Consider the following 23,593-nt stretch of genomic DNA (forward strand, 5'->3'; position numbering starts at 1 on the left):
GCCAGCAAAGGTGTGGATCCGACTCTTCTGGCTGGCGCGGGGACGCCTCGCTGTGCATCTGCAACCGCGGCTTCGCGGGATCCGCCTGCTCAGGTTTCCATGGAGAGCGTCTTGTTGTTGGGGAGGGAGCAGTCTGGCAGACAGTACAGTCGTGGAAATACCGATACAGCGTTTGTTTTCCAAGATGCATGAATAAAATCATTAACAGTTAGCAGCCTCACTTCCTCCGCTCGCACCAGCCGCCCTCAGCGGTCTGGCAGGACGACCCAGGATGCCTGCAGCGGCTTTATTGTCCCAGCTCCTTGCTCGTGCGCTCGTCTCGGTGTCCCCAGCTTGGCCGTATCTGCCCAGGCGAGCCGGGTTTCACTTCCAGTTGGCAGCCTCCATTTCCTACTGGCAGCCTCCAGCGCTCGCGAGGGCTGCGGGGAGGCAGCAGCCACCTTTGCCGGGGGAAGAGCCGGGCTCGCTGGGAACAGCGGGAGGAGCCGTAGGCGGCTCAGCCCGGGGACGCTTTGCTCCCACCTCCCGTGGGATGCGAGGGAATAGCTTCCCAAACGAAACGTCCTCTCTCGGATCTTCTTCGTTACCGCGTGTGCTTGGGAAGGCTGGGGGAAGGCTGCCTTCAGCCCCGCTGAGGAGCAGGAGGCAGCGGTGCAGGGCTCCCGCAGCTGCCCCCGGGAGCGCCTCTCGCTGGCTGCCAAGCCCTTGGTGGAGAGGGCTGAGCGCTGGTGCTGGTGGCAGCCTGTCAATATTAAATTAAGGCTCAATTCCCGTACTAAATGTTACGTTAACACAAAGTTACAGCCGAGAGCGCAGAGCGCAGAACAGCAATATGAGGGTAAGATGTGTTTCGGGGGGATTGTAATCATCCCAAATGAGGCGTTTGAAACCCAGGGAGTTCCAGATTTAGGGTTTGCGTTGTTTTTGTTTTTGTAATTGAAAACCAATCCAGACACAGGAGGGTTTAGGAGCATGTTGCTGAGATTGTTTGGGTGCCTTTATTCTGTGCTGCAGGGGCATCGGCAGATGGAGGAGAAAAGTCTGTAAAAAACGATGGAACCAAATCTGGAATTACAAATGTTAAAATAGCGTGATCTGGATTTTATTGTTAGCACGTTGTGGCTCTCCGAGGTAACATTAGGGCTGTTGGGTCTTACTGTGCATCTCTCTCTGGACATACTTGGCTGTTGCTAACGTAGCTCACCTCTGTATCCGATAGCTCATAATTTGAGGCAACTGCAAGTCCCATAGCATGATTTTATTTGCGTTATGGATGTGTACTTGGAACTTTAATTCTATTGTAACAGTTTTTTGTCTTTAGATTTCCCCATTTTTTAAAGAGCTGTTGGAAGAGCCGTGGATGAGGATTAAGCAACCCAAAAGGATATCATGATAGCATAATCCTGAGGAGATATAGCAAGAAGCTGGTTTGGGCTCTGTTTTACTTTAAAAAATAAATAAATAAATAAATCTCTTCTTCATTGTGCAGTACACAATGACACAGTGGCTATGCCGGGTGTGCAGCCCCTCCAAGAATGGGAACTGGGTGGTGAATTCAGCCCTACTTTTGTGGTGCCCGGTGCGTCTCACACTGAAATCCCTTGGCTGAGGCAGTGCTGGAGCCGCCGTGCTGAAGGCGATGCACGGCCACGGCTCTGGGAGAGCTTGGAGCCAGGGAATCCTCTGGTAAGCCACAGGGCTGGGGCGTGCGTGCTCCTGCCGGGCAGGAATGAGGGCTGGCCGTGAATGGCTCTGCTGGGAGTTACGGGCGCTATCGAAGCTGCCTGTAGCGTCCAGGCGTGCCAACGAGATACGACAGTCATTAATAATTTGGCTTCATCCTAACCCGTGGCATCCAAAGGACGAGGAGCAGATGATGTGGGCTGGATGATTTGCCTTCCAGCAGCGCCGTGCACAGCGGATGAGCAGCGGTTTTCCTCCGGAGCTGTGGGCAGAGCGGGGCAGCGGCAGCAGTGGTGTGACCGCAGAGCTCGGGGTGCTGGGGTGCCGCGGCTGCCTTTCTGTCCCTTGGTACGCTGCTTTTGCTCTCGCATTGCATTTTGTAGGCTTCAGCACCTGTTTTGGGTAACGCACAAGTGTCAGTGTCCTGCAGTGCGTGCTTGTCTGGAGCCGCCTCCCCCCTTCCCCTGGTCAGGCAGCAGGCGGGGGCAGAGGGGTGCTCCGGGGCGCAGAGCAGGATCCCCCAGCCGTGACACCTCACCCCTCAGGGCTGTCCCCTGCTGGGTGTCCCCGGGCCGTGTCCAGGCCCTGGGTGTTGCTGCTCCTCCTCACCCGTCGCTCCTGGCACCATCCCTGTCTCACACCGCTGCTGTCTGTGGGCTCTGGAAGCACGTCTGCGTTCCCAGCCCTGCACAGCCTCGCTGCTGGGGTGGGCCGGATGCAGCAACACGATTTTCTGGGCTGAGTGTTTCTTATTACGCCTGTCAGACACTGATTTCTGAGCCTGCTGCGTTCCCTGGGCATACCAGGAGGGCAGGCACAGCACAGGCCCATTTCCTTAATGACCGGCAGTGAATTGCCTGCACATGTGCAGTGCAGATTTGAGACGCCCTCCGCGTATTTTTTTTTTTTCTCTGCGGATTTTCCTCGTTGGATGAGGTGCTCTCCATTAGTGGAGTCCCTGCCCAGCTGAGCCTTGAACAGAGCCTCTTCCTTCCATCTGCACACAGCCCTTATTTTGTGCTCCAGTAATTCCAGTGCAGCTCTGCTCCCCTCCGAGCTTCGGAGAGATTTACCAGGTGGGCACCTAAGGATGCTCTGGGGCAAAATGGAGGTGCCCTGCCGCCGTCCCTGCCAGGGTAAGCACGTGTGGCTGAGACGGGCAGCAGCCTCTGACCCCCTCCCCGAGCAGTGCCTTCAGCAGGGACCGGCTTGCCGAGGCCAGGATCCGGCCTCTCACCGACGCCAGGAGCCCAGGAGCGAGCGTGGCCGCGGTGTGCCTGTCCCCGGGAGCCGGGGGGAGGCGAGGGGGGGCCCTTACATAAGCCCTGAATGCGGCAGGCGGAGCAGGGAGGGGAAGGGCAGAGCAATGAAAATCCAGGCAGCCTCCAGCAAGGGCTCCCCGCCGCAGCCCTGCACGCTGACACGCGGCCTCAGGTCCCCATCCACAGCCACCTGCCCGGTGTCCGTGCCCCCTGCCACCCTGCACAGGGCAGTGGGGGGGGGATGTGGCCATGGACCCCTGCCCACCCAGCACCCGGTGCCGGGGGTCCCTCTGTGCCATGGATGGGCTCTGTGTGTGCGGACGGTTGCTGTCTGTGTGTCTGCACGTGCTCGGGGCTCTGTCTCCTGGAGCATTTCAGGTGTTCCTCAGCATCCCAGCCCGGGCTCATGCCCCAGGGGGGGTGAACGCCGGCCCCTTGTCGAGCACGGCAGGGGCTCATGAGCAGGGGAGCGCTTTGCGCCCAGGTACGAGTGGGCACCCACGGCGCTGCAGCCCCATGGCTCTTTGCAGGGTGAGTCTGCTGTTAATTCCCTCCATCTCTCCGCAGCATCAGCAATCCCACCCGGGCCGGGCCGTTCGAAGGGGGACCGCAGCAGGCAGCTCGCAGGCTCTGAGGCGCGGCGGCACGTCGCTGCAGGTCGCTGTCCCTGAGTCGCTGGGTTCTCCCGCCCCACGGATCTGGCTGTTCCTGCTGGGAAAACCGGAGGCTTGCTGTGATGGGGATGCGCTGAGCCCTTGCCCCAGGAGCTTCAGGCCTGGATGTTGGTGCTGCTCCTCCCGGACGATGTGGCTGATACTCTGGAGAAGCCCTCTCTTGCCCCCTGTTCTCCAAGTGCCTGAGCTGGTGGCCGGCTGGGACCTGCGTCTCGCCCTGTGGGTCCTGAGCTTCGCCTCGGCCGTCGTGCGCATGGAGGGCCAGGTCTACTCTCCCACCGTCAACACGCACTATGGGAAGCTACGGGGGGTGCGCGTGCCGCTGCCCAGCGAGATTTTGGGACCCGTGGACCAGTACCTGGGGGTGCCTTACGCCGCCCCCCCCGTCGGGGAGAAGAGGTTCATGCCCCCCGAGCCACCGCCCTCCTGGTCGGGCATCAGGAACGCTACTCACTTCTCGCCAGTCTGCCCCCAGAACATCCACAACGCCGTTCCCGAGATCATGCTGCCCATCTGGTTTACCTCCAACCTGGATATCGTGGCCACCTACATCCAGGACCCCAACGAGGACTGCCTGTACCTCAACATCTACATCCCCACGGAGGATGGTGAGTCCCCGCCGGGGCGCCCGCAGGAGCGAGCGCTCTGGGAGGGCAGGGGGGGCCGCCCTGCCCCTGCCCCTGCCCAGCAGCGGTTGGTCTCACCTGGGTGTTGTGTTTGAAGCATGTGGTTGTGGACCCTGCAGCATGCTGTCTGTTCGTGGAAAGCTTCCTCTGGCCACTCAGCTCGCCCTCAGCTGCCATCTCTGTCTCGCGTGCTCCCGCCCCTCCACGCCTCTCGGTCCCGTCCCCCCCCTTCCACCTCCATGGCATCGTCACGGGTTCCTCTCTTGTGTTGCTAAATCTGAATCAGACTCTCTGACCGCAGATCCACAGAGCGACGAGCTGGTTTGTGCTCCCCAGGCGCCGAGTGCCAGGTTCTGTCTTGAGTTGGTTTGGGTTTGTCCTTCCTCCCCCCTTCCCACCCCCAGGTCCATGCGCTAGCCGTGGGCACGGGCTGCGGCCGCCGCTGGGAGGAACACTCTGCCTCTCCCGGGGCCGGGCTGCTCGGGCCAGGAAGGGGCCACAGAGCCCTTTTTGGGGCCGCAAAAGCCCTTTCGGGGGGTCCTGGCGCAGGCGGGAGGTTGGGGGCATCGCTCTGCAGCTGCAGGCAAGCATGGGGGGCACGGTCCTGCGGTGGTGAGGCCGAGCAGCACCGGCTGCCTCCTGGCTAACCTTTTCCTTCGCAGGGCATCCCACCTGAACCGTAAGTAGAGGGTGGAGGAGGCAGCACCTTGCCCGCGTGCCCGCCACAGCCTCACCACCGCGGGAGCCCCGGGGGCTGCAGGGGGCTGGATGGGACACGGGGCAGGTTTGCCCTGCTCAGGGCAACCTCAGCGGCTCTGCCCCTCCGTCCCGGTGGGCTCTCGGCTGCACCTTCCCGCCCGCCCAGCACGGCTGGCCCAGAGTTTTCCTCCCACGGCGCCGCTCCCTGCCCACCTCCCGCGATCCCGGGGCGGCGGGTGGGCGGCAGCGTGGTTGTGATTGCATGCCCACTCCAGCCGGTGGAGCCTCCTGTTATTTTGTAGTCTTTTATTCATTTTACAGTAAAACGGATTTCCAAGGAATGCACCCGAAAGCCCAACAAGAAAATATGTAGGAAAGGAGGTATGTAGCAAGCCGACCGGCAGAGAGGCACAGAGAGGAAAGAGAGAGAGAGTGAGAGAGTGAGAGGGTGCCTGTCGGTTCTCTCTGGCCCCGCGGCGTGCTCCTCCAGCGCCTCTCTGTGCCGCGACCGCCCGCGGGCCCCGAGCAGCCCTGCCCCACTGCCGCCCGCTGCCTGCCCGCAGGGACCCGCGGGTGCTGCGGCCGCCTCGGCTCCCTGCCCCGCAGCCAGGGGCTGGCGCTGAGCACGGGTTCAGGGCAGAGCAGGATGCTCCTGTTGTCCCAGGCCTTTCAGAACAGCTGCTGGCAGGCTGAGCCGGTGCTTCCTGGTCCCTTTGGTGATGGGGAACGCCTAAATGCGCCTGTTCCCTTAGGGCGGGAGGGGCTGCACCTCTCATCCCTCTGCCCGGAGCAGGCAAGCGGCTCCCCCCCACCCCAGGTCCCGACACGCTTGGGGGAGCACCTGGCTGTAGATGGGGCCTGAGCTCTTCTCCCCATTGCATCCCTGGTCATTAGCAGCCAGAGCTCTGTGGTTAAAGCATCAGTCCTCGCCTGGCTGTGTAAACGCTGCCATGTTCTGCCCCAGCCTTCGTTCTGCCCTCGGCTGTGCTGGCGGGGCTATATGCATCCCTATATTCCTACATCCACATCCATACAGACACGCTCACAGACACGGCTGTGCAAGCTCAGGATGTGCTCTCCACCTCCTCAAATCGCACCCTCCCTAAGCTGCAGCCTCCCCGGAGGCGGCAGAGCATCTCCAGCGCAGACACAGCTCCGCTTTGTCTCGTTGCTGTCTCCAGGGCTGTGCGGGGCTCCTCCCGCTGCACTGCAGCTTGGGCACCCAGAATAATCCCGATCCAACCCCAGTGCCACGGGCCGGGGAGCTGAGATGCACAAACCAGACCCCTCCTGTCTCCCTTGCTCCCTGGAGGCTGCTCCCTCCATCCCACCGCCCAGCCCCGCACAGGCAGGCAGAGCCCAGGCTGCTCCCTGCATCGCCCCGTCCTCCCCACTGCCCCGAGATGCCCACGGCCAGGCCGACCAGCTCTTCTGAAAGGCTCAGGAGCGGGTGTCCTGCCGGGCTGGAGCTGCCCTCCGTGCCTGCCGCCGCCTCCGCACCGCCGTGCCGGGCACCCCGCGCAGCGGGCCCCGGCTCCCACCGCTTTTCTCTTCGTGCCCCCGCGTTTCACGGGGCTGGCGCAGCTGGGCTCAGAGGTTTGGGGAGCTCTTTCCTTCCAGCGACTATTTTTTCTTTTGGTTTTTCTTCCCCCCCCCCCTGAGTTCTGTCGTTTGGTTTCTTTGCTTTGCTTTTCCTGTCGCTGTCCTGGCTATTCACACGCCATCTCTCCGAGTGCCAAGGCTGCCCCTGAAAGGGCTGGCGCATTAGGGAGTCTCCGCACGCCGCCTCCGGCGCAGGCTGTGCCAGCGACACCGAGACACTTCAAAGCGCTTCCTCTCCCGGCCCTCTGGGGCTGGGGTCCCCGCGGGAGCCCCCCGCAGCCCGGGCAGAGCAGAGGGGCTTGGGGTAGGGCAGGAGAAGGGGTGACGCAAGGTGCAATGAAGCACCTGGGGCGCCTTCGCCTCCTTGTTCGGCCCCCCATCGGCTCTGCCCGCAGCAGTGCCTTTGCAGTCCCTCTGAGGATGCCTTTGGTGGCCTGTGCCGTGCGGTCCCCGCGTGGTGGCAGCTCGCAGGGAGGCGGCGGGGCTGTGCCTCCTGCCCTGTGCCTCCTGCCCCGTGCTGGCAGAATCGACTCGCGGATGGGCAGAGCCAGCGATCTGGGCATCCAGGCGTGACGTGCGGAGGATTAAAGCGCCCAGCTGCTGCCGCTGCCCTTCAGCTCTGGCCGCTGAGCTGGTGTCTGTTGACTCGCATTAATTGAATAACTTGTGAAGAGGCACTTAGCTCTGAATGTCCTGGGTCAGTAGTGCTTAGGGCAAGGATAACACACCTGCAGCGCTTGTTTGTTCAGACTCTGCCTCATTTGAACATCATCGTGTCCAGCAATACTCCTGATTATTATTTCTAAGGCCATTTTGTGTATGACTGGTCAATAAGCTCTCCTCTGGCAGAGCGAGAGCCTGTCTAGTATTCTGGTGGTTTGAAATGCCTCGGCTCTCACCTTGCTGTTGTTTTCATCTCAAAGCAGCCAAAGGGCTAAGATTTTTTCAGAATTCATCCCCGTCTCCACGAGGCAGAAAAACGCCCCTGTCTCCCTGACCTATTTCCTGCTTGGGTGCACACGGGTCCCCTCTCCTGGGACAGGGCAGGGCGGCAGCGCTTTGGGACTAACTAGCCGTGCACAGTGCAGGAGGATCTGTCGGACGATGTAGGTTCAGCTGCTGCTCATGTTTGGCTGTGAAAATAAAGCTCTGCCCACCGGAGGAGCGGGTACGTGCACACAGCACAGGGCCTGTGGATGCTCGTGTCAGACCCCCCGGGTTTTACTAGGGACCAGCCTTACCTCTGTGCTGTGCCCGGGGGCACGTGGCCAGCCCTGTGCTCACAAAGGTGAGGGGCGGCGTTAGTGCTGGCAGTCACCGGGACACGAGGAATCTGGTGCTTTTGTGGAGCCCCAGGAGGATGGAGATGGCTCCTCAGCATCGCCCAGGGGCAGGAGGCGCCAGGCAGCACGGAGGAAAGGCTCCTGCCTGGCTGCTGGAGCCGGAGAAGGACTGGGTCCTGCTCCTGCTCCTCTCTTATCTGCACCACGCCGAGCGCGACGGCTGCAAGGAGCTGGGATCCCTGCCCTCTTTATCGCTGTTTGCACTGGCATCAGTGCTATTGGAACAGTTTGCTTAAGATAGTATAAATCCGGTGCGGATGCTCCTGTTTAAGGAAAACTGATTTTATTTTTTACTGAACTTGAGCTTAAATCTTCCCAGGGACTTCAGATAAGAGCATATGCATCCTTCCTATCACCCTGAACAATGTCACTCCGCAGTCAGCTCGCAGCTGAGCAGCGTAACAGGCACTCGTACTGGGCGAGCAGAATGAATTTTGGATGGGTGAGGAGAGCAGGAGCCACAAGTCCTTTGGTTTTCCCAGCTGTGAACCAAGAAGCTCAGACGGGCCCAGGGAGCTCGTGGGCCGGGCGGGCAGCGCTGGGCTCTGGGCTGCAGCCTGTGCTGGAGCAGAGGAGCAGCTCCCGACACGGTGGCCTTGAGCACTGCAATAGCAGGTGCTGGGGAGGCAATGGAGCCAACAGCGAGGAAGGTGTGAGAGCACCTCCTGTGTAGTTCCTCTTGTGGGAATGCCGGACATCGGTGGGTGGCTGGAGGGGTGAGCAGCACAGCTGGACTCACCTGCCCCAGCCGGCTCCCTCCCCACGCGGTGCCACCTCTCCCAGCTCCGAAGCGTGGGGCGGGTGAAGGATTGCCGCCTGCAGCAGTCATTAGAGAAAATCCCTCTCCCTGTGCATTACCAGGGAAGCTGGAGAGGAGCCCCGCTTAGCAAACACTGCACGGGTGCTTTGTCATTTGAGTGCTTTCTGGGCTCGCAGCTCTCCCTATCGAAGATGCGCCCGGCCAAGCCCACAGCGCCTGCCCGCAGGCAGGCTGGGGCTGTGTGTGCCAGGTGGGGAAGGGGACACTGGGGTGCCAGGGCAGAAGGCAGGGGCTCCTGGGGTGAGGCTGGGGGTAAAGGTGTAGCAGGACGGCTGCGAGGAGGCAGGGCACAGAGATGGGTTGGGAGGTGAGCTCGGAGAACATCCAGCTGGCTCTGGAGACGTCCCTGCCCCAGGACAGGAGCTGCTCTGCCTAACGTGTGCCCAGCATTTGTCACACCTCTTCTTAACTGCAAGCAGGACAGGTGCCACCCCTGTCACCTCCCGGGGTGGCAGTGGAAGTGACTCCCCGACTTAGGCTTCCCAGCCACTCTTGCACCCACCTTTGCCTCGTCTCATCCGGGCCCAAGGCTGCACCTGGCTGATGGAGCAGCCCCGTGCTGGGACAGAGCTGGGCTGATAGGAGCGGGGCCCTGGGACCATGCAGGTGCCCGGCGGGGCCTCCGAGCTGTGCAGGACCTTACAGAAACTGATGTTTTTGGGGGGCATGGGGTTGCTCCCGTTACAATCCAGTGGTTTGTGGTGCGACGAGCAGGGCTGCAGGGCACTGTGGCATTTCGGCCGTGCTGGTGGCAGAGGACAGCCGCCCCCAGCGGCAGCAGAGCCAGCAGCGGGGACCCCAGTGTGCACCCCATCGCTGTGCTGTGTGCCAGGGCCGCAGGGGCAGGCAGGGACACTGCCCCGGGATGCTCACCGCCCCCAGCACCCGGGGAGGATCCGGGAAGGGCCCTGGGGAGCGGCGTCGCGGCGCCGGGGCAGCCTTGCCCCTGCCCTGCCGTGGCTCTGGGAGAGGTGCAGTGTGAGTAGCCAGCAGTGCTGTGGGGCGCAGGCCTGGCCCCACCGTCTCTGCTATCATGCTATTTTTGAATTCTCTTTTGTTGTTTTTCTTTTCTTTTCTTTTCTTTTGTTGTTGTTGTTTTGTTTTCCTTTCTGTTCTGTCTCCTCGTGTTTGGTCCCTAGGAGCCAGCGCTAAGAAACAGGGAGAGGACTTAGCGGATAATGACGGGGATGAAGACGAAGGTATTTCTGTGCTCGAGGCTGCCACTGCATGACACGCAAAGCAACTCCGTTTGCCCGCCATCCGCTGCCATCCCCAGGGAGCCCCGTGTGTGTCTGTCTCGGCGCTGGGCAGCTGCGCGGGGCGGGGGGCCGGGGGGCCGGCTGTGCAGGGCTCAGGCCCTTCCTCTCCTCCGGGGGAAGCTTGTGGGGTTGTGCTTCAGGAGAAGTTTGCTGGCTGCCCCGCTCCGCTCGAGCGAGGGCCGGGAGGAAGCATGGCAGCTTGGGAGCAAAGGAGCCCTCGGGCACCTGGGCCCATTTCACCCCGAGCCCGGTCATATTCCACCTCCAGCCTCATCCCTCCGGACTCAGCGATGCGCAGCGGGAACCTGCGCCCTCCCCTCGTGCCCTCGTGCCCTCGCCCACTCCCGACTCGCTCCACGCTGCGGGAAAGGAACGCGGGTGCTGGTGAGGAGCAGCCCCACACAGCCCTGGGTGTTGTGCCATGGGCCAGCAGCGCCTCCAGCTCGCTGTCCCCTGCGCCCGGAGCAGGATTTGTACCCGGCCCCGGTGCTGGGGATGCTGCGCCCACGCTTTTCCCAATGCGAGGTCTTGCTTGTGGCCACGGCATCTGTGCCAGCTGAGGTAGAGCAAGAGCGACTTCAGATGGGTGCGATTCAGGATCTGCACCAGGCTTAAGAAAGCTGCAGAGCAGGCAATTTTGGGTAAAACAGGGCTGCTCGTCTGCAGGGTCTGGACTCGGCCTGTGTTGTTGCAGGGATGTGAGGAGGAGGCGGGAGGAAAGGTCTGCCAGGATGCAGCTGGAACACGGTGAGGGCAGCGAGACCTCGTGGTCTGCAGGAGTCCTGGGGCAGCTCAAGCCTGTCCTGACAGATGGCATTTGGGTTCTGGGAAGCAGATGAAAAGCCTGTTCATTGGCAGTATCAAAACCTGTTGTTGTCTCCCAGTAACCTGTGCCCCAGGATCTCTTGTACCAGGGTGTAAACTGGCATCCCTCCTAAGTGATTTGACTGCAGTAAATCCCTGCACACTCAGATGTGCTGCGAAGATTAAGAACCGTTTTTTTCCCCTGTTATGCCGTTGCTGCCGGTCAGACACAGGGATGTCCCTTCGCATTTCGGTGACAGCGCGTGGCAGGGAGGAGAGTTCAGAGCCGCCGGCTCGGCGTTCGAGCTGTTGGGATTTCACGCAGGCGGCCCCAGCAAGAGTTTTCCTGCCAGAGCAGGGCTGGCACCGGGGTGGCCCTGGGCAGGGCAGCCGGTGGCGATGGGGTGTGGGGGGTGAGGGAGGCAGGGATGGGGCAGGGGTCGGGGCAGCCGAGGGGGTCGAGGGCTGTGCCTGGTGCCGGCCATGCCCCCCGGTGCAAGGCGCTGAGTGCGGGTGAGCACAGGGGAGAGCAAAGTCCATCGGCATCGGCTCACCAGCATGGGAGAGGGCTGGGCACCATTTGGAGCTGGCACCACCAGGAAGGGTGCAACCACCTCTGTGCAACACGGTGGAGATGTGCCAGGTGCTGAGCACCGGTAGGGACTTTCCCCAGGATAAGAGCAGGCAAGAGAGGGAGCGCGTGGCTGCTCCCTGCCCTAGGCTCCCCCAGCCCTCCCTCCCCGTCCCTCGGGTCCCATTCCCCATCCTCACTCCATGCCTCATGACCTGTCCTCGCCCGGCCTCGGCGCTCACCTCCCGACACGCACACGCGCACGCACTGTCTGCTCATCGCCATGTCTGTGTCCGGGCACTGGGGTGCCATGGGCTCGCATCCCGGCAGCCGGCAGGTTTCTGCCTTCCCAGGGAATTGGAAGTGGGGGGGGGGGGCGGGAGAGACAGAGGTGGGAGCGCCCACCAGTGCCCCCCCGCCCTCCAGGTCCTGCACACCCCGTCCCTGCCCCTCCGCAATGCCAGCTGCCAGCACTCCCGGAGCCGAGGGCTTGGGGCCAGCTGAGGAAGGGACACGGGGACAGACTCTGGGGGCACCCCGGGCTGCCGGTGCCCAGCAGCCGCTGCCACCACGGAGGTGCCGGCTCCTGCCCGCGGCCAGAGCCTGGCTCTGGGGAAGAGCAGCTGGGTCCAGCCCGTGCTTCTCCTGCATGTGCTGAGACCCCGGGCAGCTCCTGGCAAGGGGACAGCGGTGCTGGGACGGGGGCAGGGGCTGCCACCGCCTGGAGAGGGGCTGGAGGGTTGGGGGGGTGGTGACTGGTTCTCAGGTCTGCGCCGAGGCTTTGGGTTCTGGGTCTGGCTGCTGCAGCCCCCTCCCCAGTCCTGGCAGCTGGCATTGCCTTCCTCCTCCACGGTCTGCCTCTCGGCAGGGTGCTGCGGCTGCTGGCGGGGTCCTGTGGTTAACCTCCTCTCCTTCCAGACATCCGGGACAGCGGGGCCAAGCCGGTGATGGTGTACATCCACGGCGGCTCGTACATGGAGGGCACGGGGAACATGATAGACGGCAGCGTCCTGGCCAGCTACGGGAACGTGATTGTCATCACCCTCAACTACCGCGTTGGAGTGCTCGGTATGGGCCGTGCCAGCGCTGTGCGGCGGGACGGGGGACAGGGGGACGGGGCGGGACGGGGTCTGTGCTCCGGCCGAGCACGGTGCCACGTGGCAGCACCCCACAGCAGCCACAACAGCGTGGTCAGGCTCCTGGCACCGGACACCCAGGCTCATTTACACAACCTGGCTCAGCTGAAAGCAAATATTGGTCTGTGGTTAAATAAATAATAAATGTGTTTACCCAGTATCGCCTCCTGAGAGGGCTCGGAGCGCTGAGCTGCCAGCGGGTGCTGCCTGGCTGCCCCGGGGGACAGATCAGCTCTCCCCCCAGGCAGGAGCTGCCTCTTTGCTCCATGGATGCTGTCCTCCAAGTTGAGCAGGCAGTGCCAGTGCCCCAGCAGCCCCAGGACGGGGCCAGGGCGGGCCCCAGGAGCTCCCTTTGCTCTGCATGGGAAATGCATGGTCCCAGATGCATCATCCCCTGGGGAGGGGAACAGGAGGGGTGTAAGGGTGGCTTTGCTCGCACCGTGACTTCCCACAAGATGCACGGAGATGTGCTCAGCCCTCCGAGGGGTTTCCTGGGGAAGAGCCCACCCGAGCCACCCCACAGGCTCTGCATCCAGGACAGGGGCTCCTTGTCCCACACCTGGGCACCACGTCGCTCTGACACCCCCAGGCCCCACATCCTCGTGGAAAGGCAGCCGGAGGTCAGCAGTCCTGCCTGGATTTACCTGGTAGGAAATAGGCTTTTCCATAAAAAGCAGCCTATTCGAGACCTTTCAGTATTAAAAGTCAGGCCTTCAAGATTGATAGCGCTAATTTGAGAGGTATCAAATACAGCCTGAAATAAAACTTAGATGGTGTTGTCGGCATCTCCAGGAGCCACGGAGTGCCAGCAGTACCGCGGTGCCGGCACAGCGCCGCGCCACTCCCTGCCACCACGTTACCTGCCGGCATCCAGCCTCTGTGCCGTGGCTTAAGCTTCCTGCTTTGAGTCAAGGCAGATAAAACATCGATAGCTTATCTTGGGTGTTACCTCTGCTATTGAAAGCATTTCTTAGCATCTTTCTCACTGAGAGCCTTTGTGTTTTAAGCTGCAGCCGGTTCCTCTCTGCCCAGCCCACCTCCTTACATTTATAGAGCCTCCTCCGGACCACGCTATTCCACGGGAAGCATTGGCTGCGTGCGCTCAGCCTGCCTGTGCTCCCTGTGCTTCCCCAGCCTCCCTCCGAGCGTGCGTGAGGCTGTTGGCACGGGCGGTGGTCGGGGCAGGGCAGTGTCCCGTGCCCATCGCCCCGTCTGTGCTCAGCCTCTCTCCCCCACGTGTGCAGCATCGCGGTGTCCCCGCACCAGCCGCAGCACCCATGGCACTGCTGGTCCCGCTGGGACGGGGTCCCCGAGAGCTCCCCCAGGCCCAGGGAGGGGTGGGAGGGCAGGCTGCTTCCCCCATCCCTAACCGGGCTCCGCTTCACCCGCAGGGTTCCTGAGCACGGGGGACCAGGCTGCTAAGGGCAACTACGGGCTGCTGGACCAGATACAGGCGCTGCGCTGGGTCAGCGAGAACATCGCCTTCTTCGGCGGGGATCCCCTGCGGATCACCGTCTTCGGCTCCGGCATCGGCGCCTCCTGCGTCAGCCTGCTCACCCTCTCCCACCACTCGGAAGGTAGGTGCTGGCCGTGCCCGAGCTGCCGAGCAATTCACGCGGGAGTGGGGGCAAAAGTGGGCGTGAGCCCGGGGAGGGAGCGAGGCCCCGTCGTACCGGAGAGGAGGTCTGGGAGTGTGGAGGTGATGTGATTGATATCGTACTGTAAATACAGCAGAATGTTTACTCTAGATAAAGAAAGGAATTGTTTATGCTACAAGATTGTGTTGGCATAAGAGCAGATGCATATAAACCACCTGTGAATAAATTTACATCGAAAATTGAAAAAAAAAAAAAAAAAAAAGATTTTCAGCAATCAGAGCAGAGTTGTTCTGCCTAAACTTCCTGAAGGAAACAGCAGGAGGAAAACCTGAGCTGAGCACGGTCCCCAGGGCACCAGCCTGCCAGGGAGCACGGTGGACGTGGTCAAAGGGGCATTCACTAAGGTCTGCCAGTGCCACATCCCTCTGTGTGGTGCAGGGGAGAAGGGGCACACGCTGGGGCAGTGGGCACCGCCGTGACTCTGCCCCACAGAAACCCAGGCAAGTATGACAAACGACAATACTGTGAAGAGCTGCAGCCCTGCCGGGGAGCCTGGGAACAGTACATGAAGAAAAACCTTCAGAAACAGCACGGCCGATCAGGTGGCAGAGGCTGAACATGGAGTGGGGCAAGGTGTGCCGTGCTGCCTTGTCCTGGTCCAAGATCTGGGGAATTCAGGGCCAGTCTGCCCCTAAGCCTGCTTGCTGTGCCATCACCATCACCTGCGCCCTGCCAGCTTGGAGTAAAGCAGGGCAGAGGAGGGCTTGCTACAGCCCAAGTGCAGAGGAAGTTTGGAAACAAGGAAGGTAAAGCTGCAGTGGTCAAGCCCGAGCAATGTGTACAGAGGCCACATTTGCTCTGGGTAAGCTGCCACCCTGGGCTCTCAGGATTCTCATGATCAGTCCGTGCTCCTGCATGAGTGCCAGTGCCCAAAGTCAGCACCACAGCTCTTGGCAGGCCTCTGTCCTCCTGCTGCCCCCGGCGTCTCCGGGGCAGGATGCTGGGGATGGTGCCTTGTCCTTTTGAGGTGACTTGTTCATGCACGAATGGCTATTGGGAGAAGCCATTTTCTTTGGTAAGCACAGAAGATGCTTCCCTTGTGTGAACTGGTAAATCCAGAGCCGTGCCATGAAGGAGCAAGGGTAGATCTCAGCAGACCCCCGAGCAGCAGGAGGGGTTCCACCCGCGTGCAGGGAGGGGATGCCCTGCGGCACAGGGGCCTGTGTGTGGCCATGCTGTCCCCATGTCCCCACATCCCCACTAAGAGGTGACACCTCCTTGGAAACACAACCGGGTGTGCGGCTGTACCCAGCAGCACGAGGAGAGCCTGGGGCGGGTTGGGGCCTCCAGCCCTTCCCCCCCTGAGTGACTGCAGCTGCTCCCTGGCTTTCCATCCACAGCTGGCGAGGCCAGTACAGCACGCTGTGGGTCACGCCGGGCTTTCTGCCACTAACCCCTGTGTCTGGGTGCCGTGTCCCTTGCTGCCCCGTTAGGCTGTGGTATCAGAACAAGCGGACCCAGGATGCCCTCACCCAGACCTGCTCCAAAGCGCCCATCTCCCCGGGGCCAGGGCCGGCAGCACGGCAGGGGAGCCACGCCGAGACACAGCCTGTAGGCCAGGCGGGTTTGTTTTTATCAGATCAAAATAAAACTCGTAGTGATCAAGAGCTATTAATGAAGCTGCTAATTTGTGCCTGCTCTGCCAGGCGCAGCAAGAAGCAGGCACGGGAGGCTGGTGCCACGCACGCTGTGTCTGGCTGCCGGGGAGACCCGCAGCTCCCCTGCCAGCCCCGGCGCGCGCAGGCAGGTGGGTTCCTCGCCAAGGGGCCAGGGGCTGCTTCTCTTCCCGGCCAGCCCTGCCAGCGTGCCTGGGGCTGCTCACCTCGGGGGGGAACAGGCAGTGCTCTGCCCGCTGTGCCTGTGGGCTGGGCACTGCTTTCTAGGGCACCGGGAGGTAACAGAGCTTGTGACTTCTCTTTGTCCCAGCGCGTGGGACTGTACGTCAGGTACTTGGCAGAGCGAGGACAGTGCGTGCAGACAGAGCTCCGGGCACTGTGGCTGGTAGCCAGGGTCCTCCCAGCACTGCTGCTGCAGGCAGGGGCACGCTCCCATCAGAGCTGCACGGGCTCAGGTGTGCGACCACCTCTCTGGCAGCACTCTGTGCGTCAGTGGGCTCAGCCCAGCGGCCTCTGGGTGCAGCGATGCTGCTGTGCTGGTCCCTGCACCGTGCACGAAACGGTCTCTGGCAGCAATCAAATGCAGCAATCAAATGCCAGAGTCCAGCCAGGCGCAGCAGCACGCGGGGCCGCGGGAGAGGGCTGGCCGGAGAGCAGAGACCCCAGGGTGCACCCCGAGCCCGGCCGCTTTCACCGCCCCGGAGGCTCCGCTTCCTCGCAGCCCTTTGTATTCCGAGCACAAGCGCCATTGACATGGGGCTGGAGCCCAGCCACGCATTCCTCCGCCTGGGCCAGGGCCTTTGTGGCCCCGCTTTCCAGGGCGAAAGTCCACTCCCTCTGTGTTCCCGGTGGCAGAAAGGCCCTCTTTGTGCGTCTGGCAGCGTGCTCCCGCGGGGCCGGATTGGCACCGAGCAGCCCCAGCTGGGCAGGAAGTGGCGGGGAGGGGGGCGAGGGGGGCCCTGACAAAGCAGCGGGTGGGACACGCAGGGTTAAGTGTCCCCAGAGCAGGCATTAACCCTCCCGCTGCTGCCAGGCCTTCCCCATGAAACGCCTGCCATGGGATCCTGGGGGAGCGCGGCGCCCCGGAGCTGAGGCCCCGTGCCAGCCCAGCGCCGCAGGGAGAGCGGCACGGGTTAAGTATGGTGCACGCTCTGGAGATCGGGGTCCTCGCGGGAGCCTGAGGGCACCGGTGCCTCCTCCACGCCTCGTCCTGCATTGCAGCCATGGGGTACTGGGGCAGCTCCAGGCTCTCCCCGCTGCAAGCTTCCTCCGCTCCTCGCTTCTCTTGCAGGTCTCTTCCAGAGAGCCATCATCCAGAGCGGCTCCGCGCTCTCCAGCTGGGCAGTGAACTACCAGCCCGTGAAGTACACCAGCATGCTGGCCGACAAGGTGGGCTGCAACGTGCTGGACACGGTGGACATGGTGGACTGCCTGCGGCAGAAGAGTGCCAAGGAGCTGGTGGAGCAAGACATCCAGCCGGCACGCTACCATGTGGCCTTTGGGCCGGTCATTGACGGGGACGTGATCCCGGACGACCCAGAGATCCTGATGGAGCAGGGCGAGTTCCTCAATTACGATATCATGCTGGGTGTCAACCAGGGCGAGGGGCTGAAGTTCGTGGAGGGCGTGGTGGACCCCGAGGACGGCGTGTCGGGCAGCGACTTTGACTACTCGGTCTCCAACTTTGTAGACAACCTGTACGGCTACCCCGAGGGCAAGGACACCTTGCGGGAGACCATCAAGTTCATGTACACGGACTGGGCCGACCGGGACAACCCCGAGACACGCCGCAAGACCTTGGTGGCCCTCTTCACCGACCACCAGTGGGTAGAGCCGTCGGTGGTGACAGCAGACCTGCACGCCCGCTACGGCTCCCCCACCTACTTCTACGCCTTCTACCACCACTGCCAGAGCCTGATGAAGCCCGCGTGGTCCGACGCGGCCCACGGGGATGAGGTGCCTTACGTGTTCGGGATCCCCATGATCGGCCCCACAGACCTCTTTCCCTGCAACTTCTCCAAGAACGACGTCATGCTCAGCGCCGTGGTGATGACCTACTGGACCAACTTTGCCAAGACGGGGTGAGCGGGGCCTGGGGAGCGGTGCCTCACGGGGGGGTCTGCATTTGGGTGAGGGGGTGGTGGGATCGCATGCCTGGTGTGGGATGCTGAGCCCCCTGTGCCCAGAGGCCCATGTGCTGTGCCCTAACTGGGGTCAGCAACCACACAGCCAGAAGCTGAGAGCGTGGCCAGCCCCAAGGACCTGGCACCATGTGCTCCCGCCCTGGGCAGGGCTGCTCACGGCATGGCATGGGCTGTGGCCACAGCCAGCCCAGGACAGGCTCTGGCCACAGCCAAGCACAGGGGTGTGGGAGCCACTTTGGCTGCGGTTATCACAGGTCAGGTTTGACTCAGGGTTTGGGGTGGTGCCTATCTGCTCCCTCCTCTGCTTATCCAGAGGCGGCTGGCTCTCCCTCCCCACCTCTTTGGCTCTCCTTGGCTCTAGCTCTGTTTTGCCTGTGTCTTGCAGGGACCCCAACAAGCCCGTCCCCCAGGACACCAAGTTCATCCACACCAAGGCCAACCGGTTTGAGGAAGTGGCCTGGTCCAAGTACAACCCCCGCGACCAGCTGTACCTGCACATCGGGCTGAAGCCGCGGGTGCGCGACCACTACCGGGCCACCAAGGTGGCTTTCTGGAAGCATCTGGTCCCCCACCTGTACAACCTGCACGACATGTTCCACTACACCTCCACCACCACCAAAGTGCCGCCGCCCGACACCACGCAGAACTCCCACATCACCCGCCGGCCCAACGGCAAGATCTGGACCACCAAGCGCCCCGCCATCTCACCCGCCTACAACAGCGAGAACGGGAAGGAGAAGTGGAGCCCGGAGCAGGAGGCGGGCACCCTGCTCGAGAGCCCCCGCGACTACTCCACCGAGCTGAGCGTCACCATCGCTGTGGGCGCCTCCCTCCTCTTCCTCAACGTGCTGGCCTTCGCCGCCCTCTACTACCGCAAGGACAAGCGGCGGCAGGACACGCACCGGCAGCCCAGTCCCCAGCGCGGCGCCGCCAACGACATCGCCCACGCGCCTGACGAGGAGATGCCGTCGCTGCAGGCGAGCCAGGCGCACCACGAGTGCGAGGCCGTGCCGCCCCACGACGCCCTGCGCCTCGCTGCCCTGCCCGACTACACGCTGACGCTGCGCCGGTCCCCGGACGACATCCCGCTCATGACCCCCAACACCATCACCATGATCCCCAACTCGCTGGTGGGGCTGCAGACCCTGCACCCCTACAACACCTTCGCCGCCGGCTTCAACAGCACGGGGCTCCCGCACTCACACTCCACCACCAGGGTATAGCCGCCCGCGGCCGGCGCACACCCACGCACGCACGCACGCACACGCACGCAGCAGACACTGGCAGAGGGACCGGCGGGAGCCCCGGATGGACGGGCAGCGCACACGGATGGTGCGGCACCAAGCCCGGACCTGTGGGACCCAACGCCGCTGGCCGTCCCGCTCCCCTCGGCGTTTTCTTTCGTTTCTTTCTAACTCTTGAGAAGTGCTTCGACTCTCCCGGCTCCCGGCAGGAGGGCCCCTCCAGTCCAGCCGACAGCGGCCACAGGGCTCCTTGTGCCGGGGCTGTGCCTCCCCGCGGGGACACGGCATCCCCAGCGCCCGCCAAGCACCCCGGGATGGGTGCGCAGTGGTGCCGGGCATCCCTTTCGGCCGGTGCCGGGGCTCCCTGGGAGGTTTGGCATCTGGAGCGCTGTGGATAAGGCTCCGAGCGGTGGCCCCGGGCCATGGTGCTATAGGCAGAGGCAGCGGGCAGGGGCCCGGGGCCCGGCCTCGCGCTGGGTGCGGGCGCTGGGGCCGGTGCCGGGGCACTGGGAGCCGGGGAGCTGGCCCCGAGCTGGGGACTTGGCACCTCTGCCCCTCTTTGCGCTGCAGAGAACCTCTTTTGTGTCAGTCGTTTCTCTTTGCAGAGACGTTTTTTAAGCAGATCTTTAGTTCTTTACACACTAACGGAGTCTCCGCGTTTTGTCCTTTGTAAAGATTTTAAACCAAGTGTTCTTGATATAAAATAAAAAGCCAGTTAGAAGAATCCCAGCGTGTGTGCACGGTGCCGGCCCCAGCGCGGCCCCGCGGCCCCGCTGCCCGCGCACGGGGTCAGCGGGCGCCAGGCAGGGCCCTGCCTCCCGCGCCGCGAGGCCGCGCTCTTTTGTATTTTTGATATTCTCCCTCCTATGTCACCCGTGCCCACAGATCTCAGCCAAATAGTCTACTCCAGGGCCTGGCCGCGAGCACCCCACGGCCCCCCTTGACCCATCCCACCCCGCTGCCAGCACTGTCCAGCGCCACCCCCAGCCCCTCCTGGGTGGCACCTGCCGGGGACGCCCACGGCTGAAGCGCAGCCGCCCAGGGCAGCAGCCGGTGCTGCGTCCCAGCGCTCCCCACGGCCACCCTGTCCTTCTCCCCGTCTGCTTCCCACCCTGCCACCCCCTCGTGCCCGCTGCCGGGGCCGCGCTGCACCCTCCCTGCCCCAGCTGTGGATTGCAGCGGGCCGGCAGCTCGGAGGGCGAGCCAGCTGCGCCGAGGGGGCTTTCTGCCTCCCGGCACCTGGGTGTGCTCGCAGCGGGGCCACGGGGGGTGATGCAGCCTGCGTGGGGACAGGGCACCCATCCTGGGGCTGGGGCACCCGCAGGGCTGGTGGGGGCTTCAGCGCAGCTGGGCACAGAGAAGGAGCTGCCTGGGAGCCCGCCCAGGGCATCCCAGTGAGGGCAGGGAGTGTGACAGCCTCCAGCATGGTCCCTGGCACCTTGGGCGTGGGGAAGCAGGAAGGAGGGACGGGTCTGGCAGCTGGGGGCAGCTCCTGTGTCCTCGCGGGGCCGCCATCCCTCGCCCCGTGCGAGCCGGTCCGGCTGGCAGACGCTGCCCGTGCTGGCGGCCGTGACGCACCGGTGCCGCCTGGCCCCGCGTGGCCCCGCAGCCCGCCCCGGCTGAGGGGTGAGGATGCTCGTTGGAGAATGTATTTATACCCTGTCACCCGCGCAGAGTAACAAATTCCAAATAAAACAGAAGTGATATTTTTAATAGCGGTGTGTCTCGCCTCTCCTTGGAGCGCGCAAGGGGCAGAAGCTCGGTCCAGCCAGGGAGGGCTTGAGGGGCGCAGCAGGGGACCACCCCAGCCAGGCGGTCCCCAGGGCCCCAGCACCCACCCCAGGTCGGGTGCTGCACCCCCGGGCAGCGCGGTGCACCCTGCCCGAAGGATTACCAGCGTCTGGGGACACGGTGGGGGCCCTGCGTGTCCCAGCCCTGCTGGGTCCCCACGGCACCGGGGTGCTGCGCAGGACCTCACCCACCCCATTGACACCACGGGTCCCCTCCCTCCGAGCCCCCCACCCTGCCCAGCCCCGCTCCCCTCCCCCTGCTTGCCTACCAGAAAAGCTGCTGGTTTCATTTCTTTTTAATGTAATTTCAACTGGGGTTGCCATGGAAACCAGGCATGGGGCCTGAATCGCCTCCAGGCAGCGCACACGCAGTGGAGCCAGGGCCGAGGGCTGGGGCTGGGGGGGGGGGGGTGGGGATAGGCGGGTGCTGTGCAGGGTGCTGTGCGGGGTGCTGCGCCTCGCTGGGGGGTGTCCTTGTCCCGAAAGCCAGCACAAGGCAGGGAGCATGGGATGGGGGTGGCAGACCCCTCACCAAGGGGTGGATGGAGGTGGGAAGGCAGGCAGCGTGCCGGGCGCCGCTGCATGATGCCAAGGGGCACCCAGAGGGGCCCGGGGCTGTGCCTTCCCCAGGACTATCGCTCGCTGGAAGCAGAGGTGTTCCCACAGGGTCGGGGTCGGAGATGGGGTCGGCTGCTCAGCCTGCAGCCCAAACCCTGACCCCACTGTCCCATCCAGCACTGCCCCAAGAGCATCCCCTCTGGTCAGACACACCCAGGGCACTCCCTCGCACTGGTCCAGCTGCAAGAGGAATGGGGATGGAAACCCACATCGGGATGGAAACCCACATCGGTCCACGGGGGACGGGTTGCCATGGAAATGCCAGTGCTCTGCAGCACAGCTCCAGCCACAGCCCGCTCGCCACAATTCGAGCAGTGGGGCCAGCCCTGCCCGGGGGCTGGTGGCCCCCATCCCGGTGACACCAGCACCGCCGCCAGCTGCCCACCCCGCAGTCCCCTCCGCTCGAAGGGGAGATGGTTTCTGCCCCACAACAGGGGCTGGCCCTGCCCTTCTGTGCCCCCGTCCTCGCACAGCCCCAGCTGCCCGCTGTCCCTGCCTGCCCCCCCCTAGCCAGGACCCTGCGTGCAAGCTGGTGACAGGGGACACGCTGCTGTTAAGCTACTGCCTTTGCAGAACTCCCAAGCCTGCCATCTGCTCCGGGTGTCCTTGACCATCAGCAGCCTTTCTTTGGAGACCTGGCAAAGCCCAGGGGACACCGTGTCCCCGAGGGTATTTGCGGTTAACATCTGTGTGGTAACAAGGGACATCCTCAGCTCCAGGGGACATGTTTAGGGCTGCTGGCAAAGAGAAGCAAAAGGGAACTGAGCTGCAAAGCCAGCCTGGCACGGGGAAGGTACGAGTGATACGAGTGACCTGTGTCTGGTCCCTGCCTGCTCCAGGAGCCACAGCCAGCAAGAGCGCAGGGCTTGGTACGGCAGCACCACTAGGACAGTGCCCTGGTCCTGGTCCTCCTGGTCCTGACCCTGGTCCCCACACCCCTGATGCAGCAGGGCACAGGACGAGACGTGGCTTTGTGAGGCTGCACAACCTGGCTGAGCGCCGCGCTCCCCTCTGACCCCGCTGTGGCAGCACAAAGCATTGCTGTGCTTGCCCACAGGGCTGACGCAGAGGAGGGGGTTTGTCTCTTAGGGGGTGGCATCGGGGGACGCCTGTGTCACCATCAGCCCGGGCAAAGGTGGCGCTGAAGCAGCACCCTTCTCCTCCTGGTACCCGATGTGTGTCAGAGACTCTATGTATCACCGTTTCAACGTGGACTGCCAGGCTCTGAGACCTCTGACCCCAGCGGGGTGCCAAGGCTGCCGGCACCGCTGCGTCACCCCGTCCCGCCACACGGATGTTGGCTCGCCCCAGCCTATCTTGTCGTCTCGCCATGCCCATGTCCTCACATATCAGCCGCCACACTCACCTCATGATTAATATCATTAGCTAAGAGCCCGTTTTTGCTCTGGGCAGTCCCCGGCGGGGCAGTTTTCTGGAGGCAGGGGACAGTGCTGGCTGCGCCTGGTCCTGTCCCCGCAGGTACAGCCTGTCCTGGCCTGCAGCCTTTTGCACAAGGCTTCTGCCACCGCAAACAGCAGCAGGGTCCAGAGGCCGGGCACAAAGGGCAGCAGCCGCAGAGCCCCCGACCGCCTCCCCGCCGGCCTCCTCCGCATCCCCGGAGCACCGGCACCAGCAGGACACCCGCAACGCCGCCGAGCCCCTCCTCCCCATTCTATTATCCCCCCCCCCCCCTTATTTATTTATTTATGCATTCTCATTTATGCTTTGCTAATTAATTAATTCTATTTTTACTGTCTTTGCCGGGCTCCCGGGCAGCAGCTGAGCGCCCTGCGGAGCCCGGGTGCCCCCCCCAGCCGCCGGCCCCGCCGCGCTCCCAGCCCCGCGGTTCCCCCGGCCCGGCCCCGGCCCGGCCCGGCCCGGCTCGGCCCGGCCCGGCCCCGCAGCGCCACCTGCCGCCGCCTCCCTCCCCGGTCCCCCTCCGGCGGCGCAGGGCCGAGCCGTGCTGACTCAGCCGCTTATCGGGGCTGAGATTGCGGCAGCGGCTCGGGGCGGTCCCCCCCGCACCCCGCACCCCGCACCCCGC

At 63.4% G+C, this 23,593-nt stretch overlaps 1 protein-coding gene across 5 annotated transcripts in view; it reads left to right on the top strand.

The window, feature by feature from the left end:
• Nucleotides 1-20,856, top strand: part of NLGN3 (neuroligin 3) — a 34,364-nt gene extending 13,508 nt beyond the window's left edge. The window contains exons 1-8 of one of the 5 annotated variants that reach the window (XM_035324818.1): nucleotides 719-838; nucleotides 3,513-4,227; nucleotides 5,266-5,325; nucleotides 9,849-9,908; nucleotides 12,262-12,411; nucleotides 13,871-14,056; nucleotides 17,045-17,834; nucleotides 18,283-20,856. In XM_035324818.1, the coding sequence (XP_035180709.1) occupies nucleotides 833-838; nucleotides 3,513-4,227; nucleotides 5,266-5,325; nucleotides 9,849-9,908; nucleotides 12,262-12,411; nucleotides 13,871-14,056; nucleotides 17,045-17,834; nucleotides 18,283-19,120 (2,805 nt within the window). In that variant the 5' untranslated portion in view covers nucleotides 719-832 and the 3' untranslated portion in view covers nucleotides 19,121-20,856. Of the gene's footprint in view, nucleotides 1-718; nucleotides 839-3,512; nucleotides 4,228-5,265; nucleotides 5,326-9,848; nucleotides 9,909-12,261; nucleotides 12,412-13,870; nucleotides 14,057-17,044; nucleotides 17,835-18,282 lie in introns of those variants that run through there. The other 4 variants (XM_035324822.1, XM_035324820.1, XM_035324819.1 and 1 more) reach the window with 4 other exon arrangements.
• Nucleotides 20,857-23,593: the final 2,737 nt, after the last annotated feature.

The sequence above is a fragment of the Oxyura jamaicensis genome, chromosome 4 (assembly GCF_011077185.1).
Source record: "Oxyura jamaicensis isolate SHBP4307 breed ruddy duck chromosome 4, BPBGC_Ojam_1.0, whole genome shotgun sequence".
Taxonomy (NCBI): domain Eukaryota; kingdom Metazoa; phylum Chordata; class Aves; order Anseriformes; family Anatidae; genus Oxyura; species Oxyura jamaicensis.